Below are 17,273 nucleotides of genomic sequence, written 5' to 3'. Positions count from 1 at the left end.
GCCCATCAAATGGTTCGTATAACCGAACCATGGCCCCACATGTATATGTATCTATCGTGCAGGAGAAAACATCAATAAACATACGTATTCTAATGAGCAGGATCCACCGAAATCCAAACCACTAATCAGCAATTCCAATATTTACATCCCAAGACCAACTTAATTTTCATTACGCTACTTCATTAATGGTGGGCATTTTTGTTCTTCTATTGGAAAAAAAGCACACCTAATCCAACGGATTTTAGAGTACAATAATGGAAGATACAGTATGACAATTAACCTGATTAATGAGGTAGCTCAATGAAAAGTTAATTAAAATAGGTACGAGAATGTAAATACCATACTAATGAGGTAGTATTTTATAAAATTCCAAATGAAAAAAGTTAGCATATTTCAACCTTTTGATCATTTAACTATAGACCATTTCCTTACAATGGTATTGTGGATCATTGATCAAAACTTTAGGATCTTCAAATCTTGAAGATTTCCCATACAGCCACCATCAGTTGTGTATTTCATCAGATTAATTGTTTGGATCACCAAACATGACCCTAGATCCATCCAATGGCTATAAACCCAATAGCAGACCTCGTGATTGGAAGTTATCACATGGTAGAGAGCTTCACTTACCTTATAAATACCTAAACGCCCTCCATTTTGACTTAAATGCTTCCCAATCCTTTAATGATGCATAGTTTTGTCCATTCAAAAACTAATCGCATCCAATTTTCTCTCCAAGTATACTGTAGCAATGCTGTGCAGTGGAAGTGTGCCTGCAAAAGGAACAAGCTCCCTATGAACAGTTTCTTTTTCTCTGCTACATATAGCAAAAGAAGCAGTGAAAAAAGCTTGCACATACTCGGTTTCTTAAATTGTTAGGAGTATGAATCAGAAGTGTTAATGGAGACACCGGTGAAGTTTGATCTCCATCGTTGATTTTAGGAATAAAATGGGATTGGTGGTGTAATGAATGTATAAATATTAAATAATGTTGCAAGTTAGCAATCTAACATTTTCGCATAGTTTCATCATAAATGCTCGAGTAAGATTGGAAAACCAGAATGTAAGCATGCAATGTGAGCTGGACCACACTAGTACTGACAATAGTGACTTTCTCACGCTGAGCACCACTGGGGGGACCAATTTATGTCTAAGGTCCCTCCCTGTCTGAGCTTTGCATCTGTTAAAAAATGATGGTGACTCATCCTCCACACGTGACACAAACGGACAACTATTAAGACCATCCACATTTTGGGGTCCATCATGGATGGAGCATACATCTGAAATCGCATTGATCAATCAATCCTAACTATCCAATTAATTGCTTCCAGATGGATGGTTAAAAGTAAAATAGTGAGCATATCAAATTTAAAGGGAAAATTTGATGGTTAACATTACCTGATCAATGCAATTTTTCAGTATGCTCTATTCACAGTTGGACCAGCGATCTGGATTGCCTTACAACCGAACTGCCATACAACTATACTGTATGTACATTTGAAGAGTTACCACCATTTTACTTATATAAAAAAAATGGCGCAAAACTAACATTGGAGCGTTGGGCAAGTCACCCCTAGGTGGCGCTTGGTCAGAGAAGTTACCCTGCTTGAGTATACCTATGCGAGTTAGCTACCATCAATAAGAGCTATGGCAATTACAATAGCAAATCCCTACACAAACCAACTTGGCCCAAACATGCAAGATCAGCCATTCATCAATTGAGTCCAATTCATGTGCCCGGGTCCATGTATCAGGCCAGTCTGCTAGTCAAGCTGGCCATACAAGTCAGAAAAAGAAAAAAAGAAAAAGAAAAAAGAAAGAGACAAAAAGGCCAAAGAAAATGATCATTGTTCCACATGCATGGATGGACCTCATGACCAGCATACTAACCTGGTTTTTAAGCCAGGGCACAAATTCAGTTGGGTCCATTTGATGAACAGCCCAGACCTCTCACCAGTGCCCCTCGACTGAAGGGAGTAGCCATCACATTTTCTCATGGCATAAATAGGTTAAGGTCCTGTTTAGATTAAGTAGAACGAGAAGGATCTCAACGAAGGCTCAGCTTATGTGCAGGAGGCACTGTTTGGCATGTCCAGAAAAATGCTGATGACTGCATGTGATATAAATTGTCTTACTGCTTGTACTCATCAACAAACCATAGATGATAGATTATTAATGAATGCGGAAGATGGCATCCATTCACAGAAACAGTCACCTAATCGAAGTTATCAATTTTGATAGGAGTGATTTCATCAGCCACTTGGAAGTGCCCGACCATACGAGCGAAGAACACCATCTGTTGCTCCAAGGTGAACTTGATGTTCTCAGCCTGCATAATGCATCAATTCAGTGCTGCCATCTACATAAAATCTCATAGTATTATAGTTGGAAAAATTTTTTAAAAAAAGGAATGATATAATATGGCGAATACCTTACGAAATCCATGCTGCTCTCCTTCAAACTCGACCAGCGCAACAGGTAACCCTTTCTTCTTCAAGGCCAGATAGATTTTACGGGCTTGATCCGGCGGCACAACCTGCCACATCTCAAATTATCAACTTTGAATCATGTGTTGTTATCTCGTCATGGGCTTACTAAAACCCCACTACCCACTGTGAATAGGAAATGTGATATACTTGGAAGTTACTCTGTTTGTTTTTAAAAAAAAAAAAAAAAGACAAGAAAAGGAAACCCTTAAAGCAATTTGTTTCACTACCTTGGCTTTATAACTCAAACAGATGTAGAGATCGATGAGGATATTTCTAAGAGGATTAGAGCTGGGTGGATGAAGTGGAAGGTGACTCTGTACTGGGAAGACTAGGAAGGGAATAGTGAAGTATGCGGTCATCCGAAGCAGCCTAAGGGTGGCTCCAATGGGAGAAAAAGAAAGTGATGGAGAACCAGTGTGATGGTTCAGGTGTGTGATGATGAAACGAAAGACGGCCCCAGTAAGGAGGGAAACTTTGATTATGGTTTTAGGGTGTGAAAGGAGGATGAGCAGAAGACCTAAAAGGTCTTTGATCAAGGTAGCGATGAGGGATATGAATGCATGTTCACTTATGGAGGATAAGGCCTCCAATAGGAATGATTGACAAAAGAAGATTTGTGAAACAACCCCAAATAGTTTGAACAAGGATGACGATGATGACAATGATGGTGTCATTGCTCAGTTTCTTTACAAGTTAAGACAATCTACTAACACCTAAAAATGAGTTGACCTCATTTTAGTGAATAGTAATTATGTATTATATATCTTTACCTCTAATAAATAATTACTGTTAACATGAACGCATTATGTATTAGTGTTATCCAATACATAATTACTATTAACTATGTTAGTAGGATAGACAACAAACCTACCATATATTGCTGTAATTAAGGGCTGTAATTAGGGGATATAGATGTTGTAATTAGGGGATATAGATGCTGCTGTTATGCTGTAATTAAGGGCTGTAATTAGGGGATATATATGCTGTAATTAGGGGATATAGATGCTGCTGTAATTAGGAGATATTATGCTGTAATTAGGGGATATAGATGCTGCTGTTATGCTGTAATTAAGGGCTGTAATTAGGGGATATAAATGCTGCTGTTATGCTGTAATTAAGGGATATATTGTAAGTAGGGAAAATGATTTCTATATAAGAAAATGACCACTCGATTGAGGTTCATTGAGCAAATCTGACAAACTAAAATGAGATGAACACATTTTAAGGTGTCTACCAAACAGGGCCTAAGGTTATAAATTTGAATACCTTGTCATCTAAACCTTGGAATAGAATAACAGGGCATGAAAATTTATCGACGAAGTTGATAGGTGACCTCTCAAATAATGACTTTTCACTCCCTGGAAACAGCAGGAATGATAAACATCATCAGTCAACCGAATCAGTTAAACAAACACCACACACACACACACACTTACCAACAAGATTATCAATGTAACGAGACTCAAATTTATGAGTGTCTGCTTTCAGTGAGGTCAAGTCAGCGACCTGTTCACCGGCAACGAAAGATATCAGTTCATTACACTTAATAGTCTGGTGCAGGTAAATCTAAATAAACAACTTTCTACCAAAACACAATGCAAATTGAGAAAAATGGAATCAAGTATCCTACTGCTACAAGACACTGGAAAGAAGTTGCGGACCGAATAGAAACCAACCACCATATCTTAATATCGAAAATTTCAGTTAAAAATCAAAATCCAAAAAAATTAAGAGGAATATCTAAAAGACATCTCGTAAATAGCAGAAATAAGATTTGAATAGTTTTAGTATATCATATTCAGGGAAGTACAGCATTGGCTACTTACACCATACAAGGAAGCACCGGCCTTGAAAGTCTGTCTGAAGGCAAGAGAAGCTAATGTTGTATAACCACCAGCAGATTTCCCAGTGATGCAAAGTCGTTCTCCATCTACCTTCCCACTTTCCACCTTAAAAATGAGAAATGATGCTTTTCATTACCATGTCTTGCCACATCTTAGCAGGCCACCTCAGTTTGAACTTGGTGAAAGAAGATAGGATGATAAAAGTAGTTACCAGAAATCTAGCACAACTGCAACAATCATTAACATCAACAACACCCCAATTTTCCAAAAGCCGTTCTCGATACTCCCTGCCATAACCTTCACATTTACAGGCAATAGTAAAACACGTGTCACTCCTTTTGCAAGATATAATGCCCAAGTACCAATAATCTTAAAAAGTTTGCAGTGAGTAAAGCTAACAGCAGCAAAGACACAATATATGTATACATGAAAAGGATGGCGACATAGTACAAATGCACGATGAGGAGGTGATTTTACTAAGCTAAACTCTGTAGAAAGAAGAACCCTCTGTTTCAACAATCCAGAATAAGGTCCAATTTATGCTAGAGCCATGGCAGTAATCCAAGTCATTCGTATAGCAAATAAGTCTTAAGGACCCAAAATAATTGTGTACACATCAAAGATGTTGGCATTGCCCAGGGACTATAATGTGAGATCAATCTAGCCAACCTCAATTCTATGACCGACTTCATCAACTGAACCATCAGATAAATAATTTATTCCACAAAATTGCTGGTTATTCCACATCATTAAATGCCTGGAATATGTGTATATGGAACAGACAAATGTTGCACCACATGCACAATAAGGAGGTAACTTTACCAAGCTAAACACTCTGTTTCATCAATCTGGAATAATGTCTAATTTATGCCTATATAGTTGGTACTAGTCCAAGTCATATATATAGAAAATAATCTAAGGACCAAATTGACTGCATACACATAAAAGATGGGTCAATCCAACCAACCTGAACTCCATGCTTGATTTCACCAATCCAATCATAGGATAAATAATTAATTCCAAAATAATTGACAATTACAAAAATCATGCACATACATAGTTCAAGGCCAAACCTGTACTTCCACCATAATTAACATCGGCAAAAGCCCATCCTCGACTAGTCCAGTACTGGATACCAAGATCCAACATTGCACGTGCTTCAGCTGTAGGTCCACCTGTAACATTTACATAAAAGTGAATTCTACTACAGATTCAATATTCAACATTAATACATACATGCTTTCTTAACTGTAGCAACTAGAAGAAAACTCGATGCACTTGTAGCTAGCTAATTGTTGATGGGTCCTGAATCCAGTGGACATTATCCTTTCTTCCAGATTCTCAATCACTTTCAAGTTTCACCTCAATTTCATAAGATTAATCTGTTCTTCAGCCTTTCATTCTTGTGTATATGTTGTGAAAATGTTGACACTTGTGTCAAAGCTTAACATAAAAGCAAATTATTCCTCTCATATTTATCAGTCATTAACTGCATACTGAGACAATGGTATGACAAGTAAATGACAACACAAGGGCTGAATTTATACCACTGAGATAAGTAAATTCTATAAAGAAAAACAAATTGCCACCAATCCTGTTATATGAAAGCATCATCATATACCGTGGCTTCTCAATAACAAGGGAGGCTTTTCTTCCAGGCCAGCTTGATAAGTGTGGTTAGATGGTGGATAAAAATATGCATAGGCATTTTGACCCGGATTTTCTGTGGGAAACTCAATCATCTCTGGCGAGCTGAAATATGGTTTATACTTCACGCTATCTGGAGAAGAGGACCAAACAATCGAGAATTCAACTGCTTTTGATTGATTCTCATTTATTGTAACCTGATGACACACAAAGAGGAGTATCATGAAGCAGGACATGCTAACAAAAGAATAGTGAGTGAATAGCATGTGCCATTTTCTTAGTACTCAGTCATGCCAAAAGGAATGTTCAGAATATGATGAGACAACAAACCTTAGCTATTGATAATGGATGGACAGAAGATGCTCCCTCAATGTATAGGCAAGAAGGTCCTGCAATCTGTGCAAATCCCAATAAATAAATAAAAGATTGACTAATTGACCATCACTACTCCCATGTTTAAATTTCATTCCAATTCGATTTTTTTTTTTTACAAAATATTTTTCAGCTTTGCTTACAGAGAGGCATTCTAATTCCAAGGGTACTAATACAACAACTTAAGTACTGTAAAAAGTGCAAACAAGATTGCGAACTTACAATGTTACTTATATCAGTGAAAGGAACATCAAGCAAAGATAAAGTGTTTTGAACATCATCCAGGATTCCCAAATATGACTGCCCCTTCTGCCTGCATGTAAACAATTGAACTAACCACTTTACCCCAAATGGCAGGAAACAATTACAATGGTAGCATAGAGCAGCTGAACTATTTTAGCAAGTTGCTCAGATATACCTGTAACTGCAAGCAATATAGTTGTCTTTTCCATTGTTCTGCAAAAAATCGTAAGACCGGATGCCAAAAACCCACAGTGGTCTTGAAAACTCAGCATCCAAGGAAGAAAGTGCTAGCAACTCATTACAATGTTCACTCTGCCTCCAAACAAGAAAAGCATACATGAATCCAAGTCAGATTGAATTCTTATTTACGAATACTTTTCTTAAACAAAAAGAAAAGCAGATATCAAATTGAGGACGCCCACCCTTGCAGTGACTGTTGATATCGCATTTCGTCGATACGATATACAAGGGAAGCTATTAAATTCCCCCGTATTGCACAAAATATTGCAATGTATCACCGATCTATCAATACATTGTGATATTTCACCAAAAATTCTTCATAAAAACCTCCCATATTGTCGATACGTGCAATACATTGTGATACACTCCTCCCACCGGAAAAAAAAAAAAAAACTCACAAAAATCCATTCTCCCAATTTTGTTTTGGGTAATCTATTTTCATATTTGTATTGTATGATTTATGTATTATACGAATTCATTTTGGATAAAATTGCATCACTTCTGTTGGATGAAGGATAGTTGCATACTCATTTTTTTAATGATCTTTTAAGTACGAAATGTGTATTCATGTCTTGTTCAACATATCTTCAGGTTTTATTGAAAAAATCCATCATTTCCCAATGTTTCCCTCAGATAGTGATACATTTCCCCAACACATGCATACCAATATTTTTCCCTATCCAAAGGGTGTAATACATGTATCAACACTGACATTTAAATCACTGCACCCTTGATTTATTGTAAACCATTCTATTGAAATCAGTATAGAATTTAAGCTATTTAAATAACTTTAATTGAGCTCATTGCAACATGCAAACCAAGAAATTGTGGTTTTGAATAAGCAAATCTATGGCCAATCAGCTCAATATAGTGGTTCCACGGCAGCCATAATAGTTTGCCTAGTTCCTGAATCTCTTGATTGAGTCTTCTTGACAGATGGTGTTGTGGTTTCAAATCCCAAAACTGTAACTATCCAAAGAAACTACAGATTTAGTAATATCATCTGTATTTATTATTCACAAGTGGAAGTGTACAAATTAATTAGTTCAATGCAGGATGCGAACAAAGTAGATATTGAAAATAACAACCAACAAGATTCACACATAAAAGAGGCATGATTTTTCAATTACGAAGGTCAATGAACTTTAATGTAAATGAAGCCTGCCCAATCCAAGGTATCTTAAGCTTAGTTTTGATAGTACTATGCCATAAACATAGCAGCAAGCGTGGGGCATAGTTTCGATCATCTGGTTGATGTTAACTTATTCAAGTCCATTGGGCATCGAGTTTAAGAGCTGCAGAGTTTAAGTGCTACTCAAGTGATCAAATCTTTCTAGTCCTTTCTTTCAATGCCCAGTAGTGGTGGAGGGGGCCTCACTTACATCACTCTGTTGTAAGTGAAATTAAGAACGCACTGCAGATCCCTATAACTCAAAAGCAGCTAAAAAAATGTTGACGGTCTCTCCTTGACCCAACGTGTTGAATAACAGTATCAGCTGAGCCCAAAAACAATATGATGCGAGCCAAATCGGACTCGTGTAGTCATATAAGCCCAAAATTTTCTTTGCCCAATTTTTTTTTGAAAAGTTAACAGGAAAATAAGGAAAATGTAAAACATTGTCTTCTTCTTCTTCTTCCTTTTTTTTTTGGTAATGTTTACAGCATGCATTCAGTGGTTTATTAGACCTTCTTTGATAAGAATGTTGTTTGTCAGCCTGACCTGCTGAAGGTCAACCAAATAGGTCCATCCTCCATATCAAACCTAATGTTGCAAGAGAAATTGAAATGGGCCCTTTATTGCTATATCTGCCATATCAAACCCTTACATCATCGTGTTGTCAGTGAAATTGAAGAATGAACTGTAGATCCCTAGAACCCAAACAACTAAAAAAATGTTGTTGGTCCCTCCATGAACCAATGTTTTTGGATAATAGTATCAGCTTGTATATCAGAAAGCCACATTGGACTTGTATATTCATATTGGCCAAAATTTTCTTTGCCCAATTTTTTTTTGAAAAATTATCAGGAAAATAGGTAAAATGTAAAAACATTGTCTTTTTTATGTTTACAACATGTATTCCACTGTGGGTTCTTTACTCATGCCTTGGTGGTAGACTCACAAGAGTTTCAACACGAGGTCATGGGTTCGAGTACCCATTGTGGTGAAATTCCACTGTGGTGTGAGTGCGTGGGTGTGTGTGGGGTGTGAGTGTGTGTGTAAAAAAAAAAAACATGTATTCAGTGGTTTATTATACCATTCTTTCATAAGAATGTTGTTTGTAGGTTGACTTGCTGAGGGTCAACCAAATTGATCCTAATCAGACATATGGTTGTATAGCCCATTATGTAACGGTATCAACCGACTCTGTGACGCGATATGGGGTTGAATTGTCAAGCCCTGAAAAAATGCACTGCAACAGCCGTTATTGCGTAACGGTCCGTTACAGACCCGTAACAATCATAACGGTTCCATTAAAAAAATAAATAAATAAATACTTACCTCTTCTTCTTCCTTTCCTTGTTTTTTAACAAGATTTTCATAGAAATTTAGGATCTATTTTCAAATTTGTTGTTTGGTGAAAAAAAAAAAAAAAAAAAACCTTGAGAAACTTCTTTTTTCCTTCTAGATAGTCACTAGCATCAGCATGTGCAAGTTTAGCAAATGTAGCACCTGTGGTATACTTGAAGATGGATAGTGCCACATATGACATACACAGCATATGTTGGGTGGTTGATGCTGAATTGTGGCACTTGCGGTACATATGAGGTGCTTGAAGTTATACGGTGGCACATGGCATAAGACATGCATTGTCACATTTGATACATTGGCATTTGAAACTAGATAGCAACACGTGCATATAGGCACCATTAGCACATACAACATATTTGGAGCGATTTAAGATAGAAGATGGCACATATGACTCACTGGCACGTGGAGTACTATGCATGTGGGACTTAAGAGAAGATGAATGGTGGTAAATGTGACAGATTAGCACATGTGGGGTACAAGAGAAGATGTATGGTGTCACATGTGGCACATTAGCACATGGGACGCTTTACATATTTGGGGCCAAGAGAAGATTAATGTTGATGCATATGACAGATTGGCACATGTGGCAGTGGCATGTGTGGGGTGTAACTGAAGATGGACAATGGCTCATTTGGCACATTGATGCGTGACACATGTGAAGTGATTGAAGATAGATGGTAGCACATTTGGGCTTAACCCCTTGAGAAATCTATTTTCCTTCCATAATGGGAAAATGCATTTCTTAAGGTGGAGGTGGGAAAATAAATTTGTTTATTTTCTAACAAAGAAAGTGGGAAATGGTGTTTCCCACAAATTCCCATAAAGAAAGGCTTGGCAAACAACAGAAAGTGAATTTCATGGGAAACAATATTTCCTTTCCTTTCCTTTCCAAGAATCCAAACAGGCTTTAAGTGAATATGTGGCTGCTCTGTGTTCATGTGTTTTAAATAAGTAAAATCCATCCAACTTGTTGGACTATAAGTTATGGTGGCAGATAACTTCCAACCTTTGCTGTGTGTGAGAAATCCACTCCACCTGATAGGTTTGCCCATCACGAGGATCACCTTTTGCAAAATTTAGGCATATCCAAATATTGAGTGGACCACAATTGTATATATATATATTTTACTATTTATCAATGGCTAGAAATTTGTCTATGGTATGGCCAACCTAATGAGTAGATATGAATTAATTTTTGCACCATGTGGCCTCATTGTGGGGCCAATCGATTGTATAGGTTGGATTTCACATGCACTTAACCAGTTTGAAGTTATTTACTGGGTGGACCGTAGCATGTGGTCCAACCAGTTTGACTTAAGAACTTCTCTTCTTCTTCTTCTTCTTCTTCTTTTTTTCCCTTATAAGGTGCTCTAGTGGTGCATTAAACTTGATACACTTACATTCAGAAATTTGTACGTGGTATGTATTAAATCAATCTAAAGCCATTAAAATGTGGCGCCCGTTATTGCTAAGTCACAATTCCAAAATTAGAATGTTTGAATGATCAAAACCGTTGACTTGAGGACTTGTTTATTGAAATAGGACCACTGGATTTCTTAAATCCTAAGTGCCCAATGAATGTCTACCAATTTGATAGTCGAATGGTGAAATAAGCATAATTTGGAGCCCATTGTATTAGTGAGATGAGTTCCATAGATTGCATGAATTTCAGGCCAATTTGGGGACACTCAAGTGGTCTCTTAAATCCGTGACATTATTCATCCAAATTTAATTCCATTTTTTTTTTCTTAAAAATTCTTGGGGAGAAATATATTTAATGCTTAGGGATATGTATTAGGGGGATGATTGCCAAAATTTGCATCAATTTGTGGTCTATTTGGGGGGCATTTGAGTAGTCCCTTGAATCGGTGACATTATTCGTTCGAATTTAAATTTAAATTTTCTTAAAATTACTTGGGGTGAATGATGTTAAATGCTTAGGGATGTGCACTAGTGAGATGATTGTTATAGCTTGCATGAATTTGGGGTCGCTTTGAGGGCATTTGAGTGGTCCCCCAAATTGAAGACATTATTCATTCGAATTTTAATTTTAATTTTTCTTAAAATTATTAGGGGGAATGATGTTAAATGCTTAGGGATGTGAATTAGTGGAATGAGTGCCATAGCTCGCAATAATTTCGGGACATATGGGGTCAATCTAAGCTTGTTAGGCTCATGAAATCATCACAACTTGAAATAGCATTCTCACCAAAGAGTGGACCGTTATGCCATCATAAACATGACAAAAAAAAAAAAAAAAAGAATATATATATTTGGAATCCTCTAAATATTTGAGATTTTTCTTACATTTTTCCAAAAATTTTTGAGGAAAAAAAAACCCCATTACGGGGGGCATAATGACCAACACGGCATACCTTGTCAAGCATGCCTCATGACCTATTTTATATATATATATATATATATAAAAGAATGATACTTTTCCCCTTCTTTTTTTCTAATTTTTCTCAAATGGTTCATTTTGCTTCAATTCATCAAATATCACTCAAATCTTATGTTCTAATCCCCAAAATAACCCTAGATCTAGTATGAAATGAGCTTTTAAGCTTCCTCCACTTTTTTCTTTCATTTTCTTCTTTCTTTCTTTCCTCTTCTATTTCTTTTACCTTTTTTTTTTTTTGGTTTGGAAATGATAAAACAAGTTAAAAGCTTAAAGTTGAAAAAAAAAAAAAAAAAAACTGAAATGGCCCTTTTATGGCTGTATCCGCAAGTGGTTCACCCCTGTATCATATAATAGGGGCTGGCTTGCAATAAATATCTCAACTGTGCACTTGTTTGAGAGCATTCTAGAACATAAAGTCATTTGGAGAGTTGATGCGGACATCAGTGGTGCACCCTTTAGAGTGTACCACAAGAGGAGGCGTCGCCGACAAAGTACCAGAGCGGAGGAGTTGATGTGGATGGACGATGGGTCCATCGAACCCACTTTCTGACACGCTACGAGTGCAGAAGCAGCATGACCGCACCCCGACCATATATCCGTGGGTTGGATTTCATACGGGTGTTCACCCCGACCATAAATCCATGGGTCGGATTTCACACAGTTTTAGACTTTTTTGTTCTTTTTCTTTTTTCAGGGGCTTTATTGTAACTTTCTTTATTTTTCGTATTTTTGTTATTTTTCTTGTTTCCAAGAGCTTTAGTGCACTTTTACTTTTTCCATAGCTTATATAAACGTTGTGAGAAACCCTATTTTCATTATTATTGAATGAATAGAAATTTGTTTCTTTTCTTCCTCTTTATTCAAGAATTAGGGTTTCAGGATTGGCCCATGGGTGTTGAGGATTTCACCTCGATTTCAGGTTTCCTTCTTTCTAAATCTTCGAGGTGCAGGGAAATGTAAAAATCATCTTCCTTCTTTTCTTTTGATGACAAAAGGACCCGTACTTTCTTCATCTCGAATCCTTCGTTCTTCACCATTTTCGTTCCTATTTGGATACCGCTTTCTAGTTTGAATAGAAAAGAGGAATGGTTAGCCAGTAGAATCAGATCCAAACTTGACCGTGGACTGATTATGCTAGATCTAGGATATCCTCATATCCCTAGATCCTCCCTTTTTACTGTTTTACGTGATTTTATGTTAAGGGGCATGATCCTAACAGAATAACCTCATCTTTGTGTTGAGATTTACCTAATCCCTTTAATTGGAAACTGTTAGTTAATTGGTATATTTATTTGAATATTCTTTAACCTGATTCTACATGCATCTAGGATTAGGTCATCATATGTCCCTACATCAAGAGTGGATCCAAAAGGAAAAATTCTCCATTAATTAATTTAGGAGCTAAGAACACCCAAGTGGCTCCATTTTCATTTCCTTGAAGTAGATTCGAAGCTTGCACTATCACCCAAAAATTCAGTTGCTTATATGGAAACTAGTGCACAACAGGATTCTAACTTAGGGTAGGCTAATTCCTCATGGATACCAAGTGTCGTGTGCCCTCTTTGCAGGGTGCAAGATGAGAACATCAATCACCTCTTCTGATACTTGCCCATGTCAAGGTGCTATATGGAGAGGTGGCCACAAAACAATCCATCGCAATTTCCAATATGATGGTGATAAAAGGAATCTTATCCCAAAATGAAGCTCAAAACAGGTGGGAAAATGCCATATCAAGAAAATCTGGAAGCTGTTTGCTTCTCTCTACTGGAAAACTGGAAATCAAGGAACCAGATGGTGTTCAAGCAAATAAAACTTTAAACTGAGGGTGCATCAGAAACATTAGGAACAATGTCGGTGAATTCTGAAACACTTTAAATCTCAAGGTAGCATTATACAAAATGCCAAGATAGCTCCTAGCAGCCAAATGAAATGGGTAGACGAACACCTTTTTGTTGTTATAAATAATCTTTTTGCTAATATGGACATGTAATTAAACTCAAACCTTTTTTTTTGGTGTTGTTTAATGGAAGTCCTTTCTTAGCAAAAGAAGGAAATATGAGGTTCCCATGGAAAGCAGTCGATGTGGTTGAAGTTTAGGATTTTTCTCGATGCTTGGAGATGACTATATCCGCATGCATGAAGAAATTATGAAAGCAGATCATCTAAGCCTTATCCCAATTCCCAACTAATAGTGAAGAAATTGTGAAAGCGGATCATCCACATGCATAGTGAAGAACAATGAAAGCAGAAACATTGGTGGAATTTCATCTTTCGGGAATCTTGCAATGGTGTAATTTCATTTTCCATCATTTCATGATTGATCTTGTAATCATTTAATTTCTTTTAATAAAAGTTAGTGCTCATAAAAAAGAAAACCACGGATATTGCATAAAACATGTGAGATCAGCAAAAATACTTACACAGTAACAAATCTATCATTAGATAATATATGTTTTTTCGTTGTTTTTAATGGTGAATCGATGTCACTTCAGTTCATGAGAGAAATATTGAAAGTAAGGCGGCAAGCATTTAAGATTTACCCATTTATAAAGATTCCAAAATCCAGTTTTCCTATCTGTAACGAAATACAGTTCCCCTGCATAAACCCATACAATTAAAATCTCAGCCAGGCAGTGACGAGAAAAATCAAAACTCTCAACTAGGTTGTTCTGTAGAATGCAGAGAAATAGACTATCATAACAGCCAGTAATATCTGAAGGGCAATACATGAATCATGTGTGTGTGTGTGTGTGTGTGTGTATAGCCGAATGCTCAGCTCACCAGTTCGCACGGAACTCGTGTGAACTTTTTTGAGAACTCATCATACGTGATGTGACTCAAAAATCTGAACAGTCCATGTGAAGCAGCATGTCATGAACCCCTCCGGGCCCAATTTTTTACTTTGATCCAAAACATTGGTGGGCCATGAAAAATGAAAACAGTTTCCTCCCTTGATTTGCATTTCTCTTCGCTATGGCCCACCAGAATTTTAGATCAGGGTGAAAATTTGTCCCTTGGGGTTTCATGGGATCCCACATCACATGGACCGTTCGGATTAGACACCCATGACACGTGTGCAAAGGTGCACACGTGCGTAGGTGCGCGGGTGAGCACGACTCATATATATATATATATATATATATATTGAAAGGTGACAACTATATTAAGAAACGGCATAGCCAAAAGAATACAGAATCATGTATGTTCAATCAAATTCAATACATCATCAGCACTTTTGAAATAAAAGGATACAATAAATAAAAATAAAGGCCCCAAAACAAAATAGAGCAACACACTAGAAAAATGTAAGGTAGCTCCACCCTTTAAATTTTCTGTAGTACCATGGTATAAGCCACAGAATTCACATCCAATGCTGTTAGTAGTTTGAGCACAAAGAAACAACATTAAGGACATAGATGTTATAAAATAAAATAAAAAATACTGAGAACACTAAAAAGCAATTATTATCCCATTCAACCACTTAATTATTTTATAGAGTCATTGAAACTAGGGGATTTCAATGGAGAACAAGACCCATGGACAGCTGAACCACAAATCCAATTTCAATAAAACCCAGACCCATGGATAGCGGAACTACAAATCCAATTTTATCGGATTGGGATCCATTTTTTGGTCTAAGTTGATATCAGGTCAGATTCTGTTCCAGTGATCTAGATTGAATTAAAAAATTAGGTTGGTTGGGTATCCATGAAATACTTGTCTACAAATAGTTTTGCAGTTTTACCATTATCTAGATTAGGAAACATTATATGATAAGTTGAGGAATACAGATTGAGGAGTAAATTCATAAATATGGATGATATATATATCATCTTACACTCTTTCATCCTAACTCTAGCAACTCTTCCTCCCTCTTCTACTTATAGCCCTTCCAACTAACCAGCCATATTTTGCTCCCATCTCAGGTTCTGAATATCAGTTTCAAGGGGTGCACCAGTCTGTCCGAAAACTGATACAATGCAGGGTGTATTGGATGAAATAAAAAATAAAAATTGCAAAGAAAATATCAGACAAAGGGGGAAAATGGGAACAAAAAAATCTGTCTTTTCGTGTGTTTTGGACATATATGGATGGTATATCAGGCCTTTGGCAAGAATGTTGTCTGTCAGCATGACCTGTTGGAACTTGGAAGTAGAGTTATTCATTCTTTGACTGCAAAATTCTGTGTTAAAACTTGAGGGAATTAGATTATTATTATTATTTATTTTTAATGTGACAATTTTATTAGAAATAGCCAAAAAAGCTAAAAATAAATAAAGAATTACAAAGAGGAACAACATCCCCAAGAAAAACTCAAACAGAGTGATCCCCCCATAACCCAAGAGATCTACGCCCACCGAAAACTTCGTATGTAACCTGTCTCAAAATATAGTCCATTGTCCCACTAATATTGCGGAAACGACGGTTGTTAATTTGCCCCCATAAAGCCCAAGGCCAACTAATAATGCCCCTCTCCACACCTTTTTACATCTTTTCCCCACCCCTCCACCATGCCAAATGGGAATTAGAAGTTTTGGGGTTGATTGTTTAAATTTTAATATAATGGGTTTTGTTACATATTTTAATGGAACATCACATGGATCTAAAGTGTACCTTTGCAGTAACGGTGGGTGTAACAGTGCCCATTGTTGCCGATAGGGTTACGGGCCGCATTGGCCATTATGCCCCCTGTAACGGTCAGAAATTTTTTTGTTCTAAAAAAATATTCGAAAAAATATCCGTTAAATCTAGAAAATTCTAAATATTTCAAATATGCATTCATTTATAATTAAGAGAAAGTTGCACGGATGATTTGATGAATTTATAAACCTGATAGCATGAAATTGACTGCAAAGCTCATAGATTTAATTTTCTAACTATTTAATACTAATGATAGATATATTAGAACGAATTTAATATCAAAATATCTCATATGTGTAGGTGTTTGCTATTATTTTTCATAATTTACTCTGGAATTCTATATTACATATCTATCCTTGAGGAGTGTGAGGTGAGGACTAGCACACAATATTCAACCATTAAAACAGAAAACTATTGAAGAAAATGATTTTTCCTAATTTTTAAAAATTGACCGAAAATATTTTGAAAATAAAAAATTACAAAAAAAAAAGAAAAAAGAAAATCAGTTGCATAATTTGAAAATTGCACATTTATATGTTGTAATTTGAATAACGCACCATATTCAACCATAACAACAGAGATTTTTTTTTTAAAAAGAAGGTATAAATACCTATTTTTGAAGATTTTCCAAAAAATGGCCCATCGAGCTTCGATACAACAAAATCCTTGAAATAACTTATTTTGATCTTCAAATTCAAGCTAAGATTGGTTGGAATTTGCAGTAGAATAGTTTAGGAAATAATTTGAAAAAGAGAAGTGCCTAAAATGAGAAAAATCCCAACTTAAAAAGACAAAAAAGAAAAAAAAAAAAGAAAACCTAGCCATTTATGATCGTTACGGGACAATAACAGCCGTTATGGGGCGTA

The 17,273-nt window shown here is 36.4% G+C and overlaps 1 protein-coding gene across 2 annotated transcripts in view; it reads right to left on the bottom strand.

Moving 5' to 3' along the window:
* Positions 1–374: 374 nt before the first annotated feature.
* The window catches only part of LOC131235490 (uncharacterized), a 39,618-nt gene continuing 22,719 nt past the window's right edge, over positions 375–17,273 (bottom strand). Inside the window, exons 7-19 of one of the 2 annotated variants that reach the window (XR_009166183.1) lie at positions 14,307–14,362; positions 6,771–6,907; positions 6,575–6,665; positions 6,311–6,376; positions 5,955–6,177; positions 5,407–5,508; positions 4,545–4,630; positions 4,316–4,438; positions 3,926–3,995; positions 3,756–3,847; positions 2,432–2,536; positions 1,891–2,329; positions 375–773 (exon numbers count right to left, since the gene is read on the bottom strand). Coding sequence is in view for 1 of the 2 variants with exons in the window: in XM_058232681.1 (XP_058088664.1) it covers positions 2,216–2,329; positions 2,432–2,536; positions 3,756–3,847; positions 3,926–3,995; positions 4,316–4,438; positions 4,545–4,630; positions 5,407–5,508; positions 5,955–6,177; positions 6,311–6,376; positions 6,575–6,665; positions 6,771–6,907; positions 14,307–14,362 (1,265 nt within the window). In the remaining variant the exon portion in view is untranslated. The remainder of the gene's footprint in view (positions 774–1,890; positions 2,330–2,431; positions 2,537–3,755; positions 3,848–3,925; positions 3,996–4,315; positions 4,439–4,544; positions 4,631–5,406; positions 5,509–5,954; positions 6,178–6,310; positions 6,377–6,574; positions 6,666–6,770; positions 6,908–14,306; positions 14,363–17,273) is intronic. The other variant, XM_058232681.1, reaches the window with a different exon arrangement.

The sequence above is a fragment of the Magnolia sinica genome, chromosome 2 (assembly GCF_029962835.1).
Source record: "Magnolia sinica isolate HGM2019 chromosome 2, MsV1, whole genome shotgun sequence".
Taxonomy (NCBI): domain Eukaryota; kingdom Viridiplantae; phylum Streptophyta; class Magnoliopsida; order Magnoliales; family Magnoliaceae; genus Magnolia; species Magnolia sinica.
Note: the sequence above shows the minus strand (reverse complement) of the source record. Positions and strands in the feature narration are given on the sequence as shown.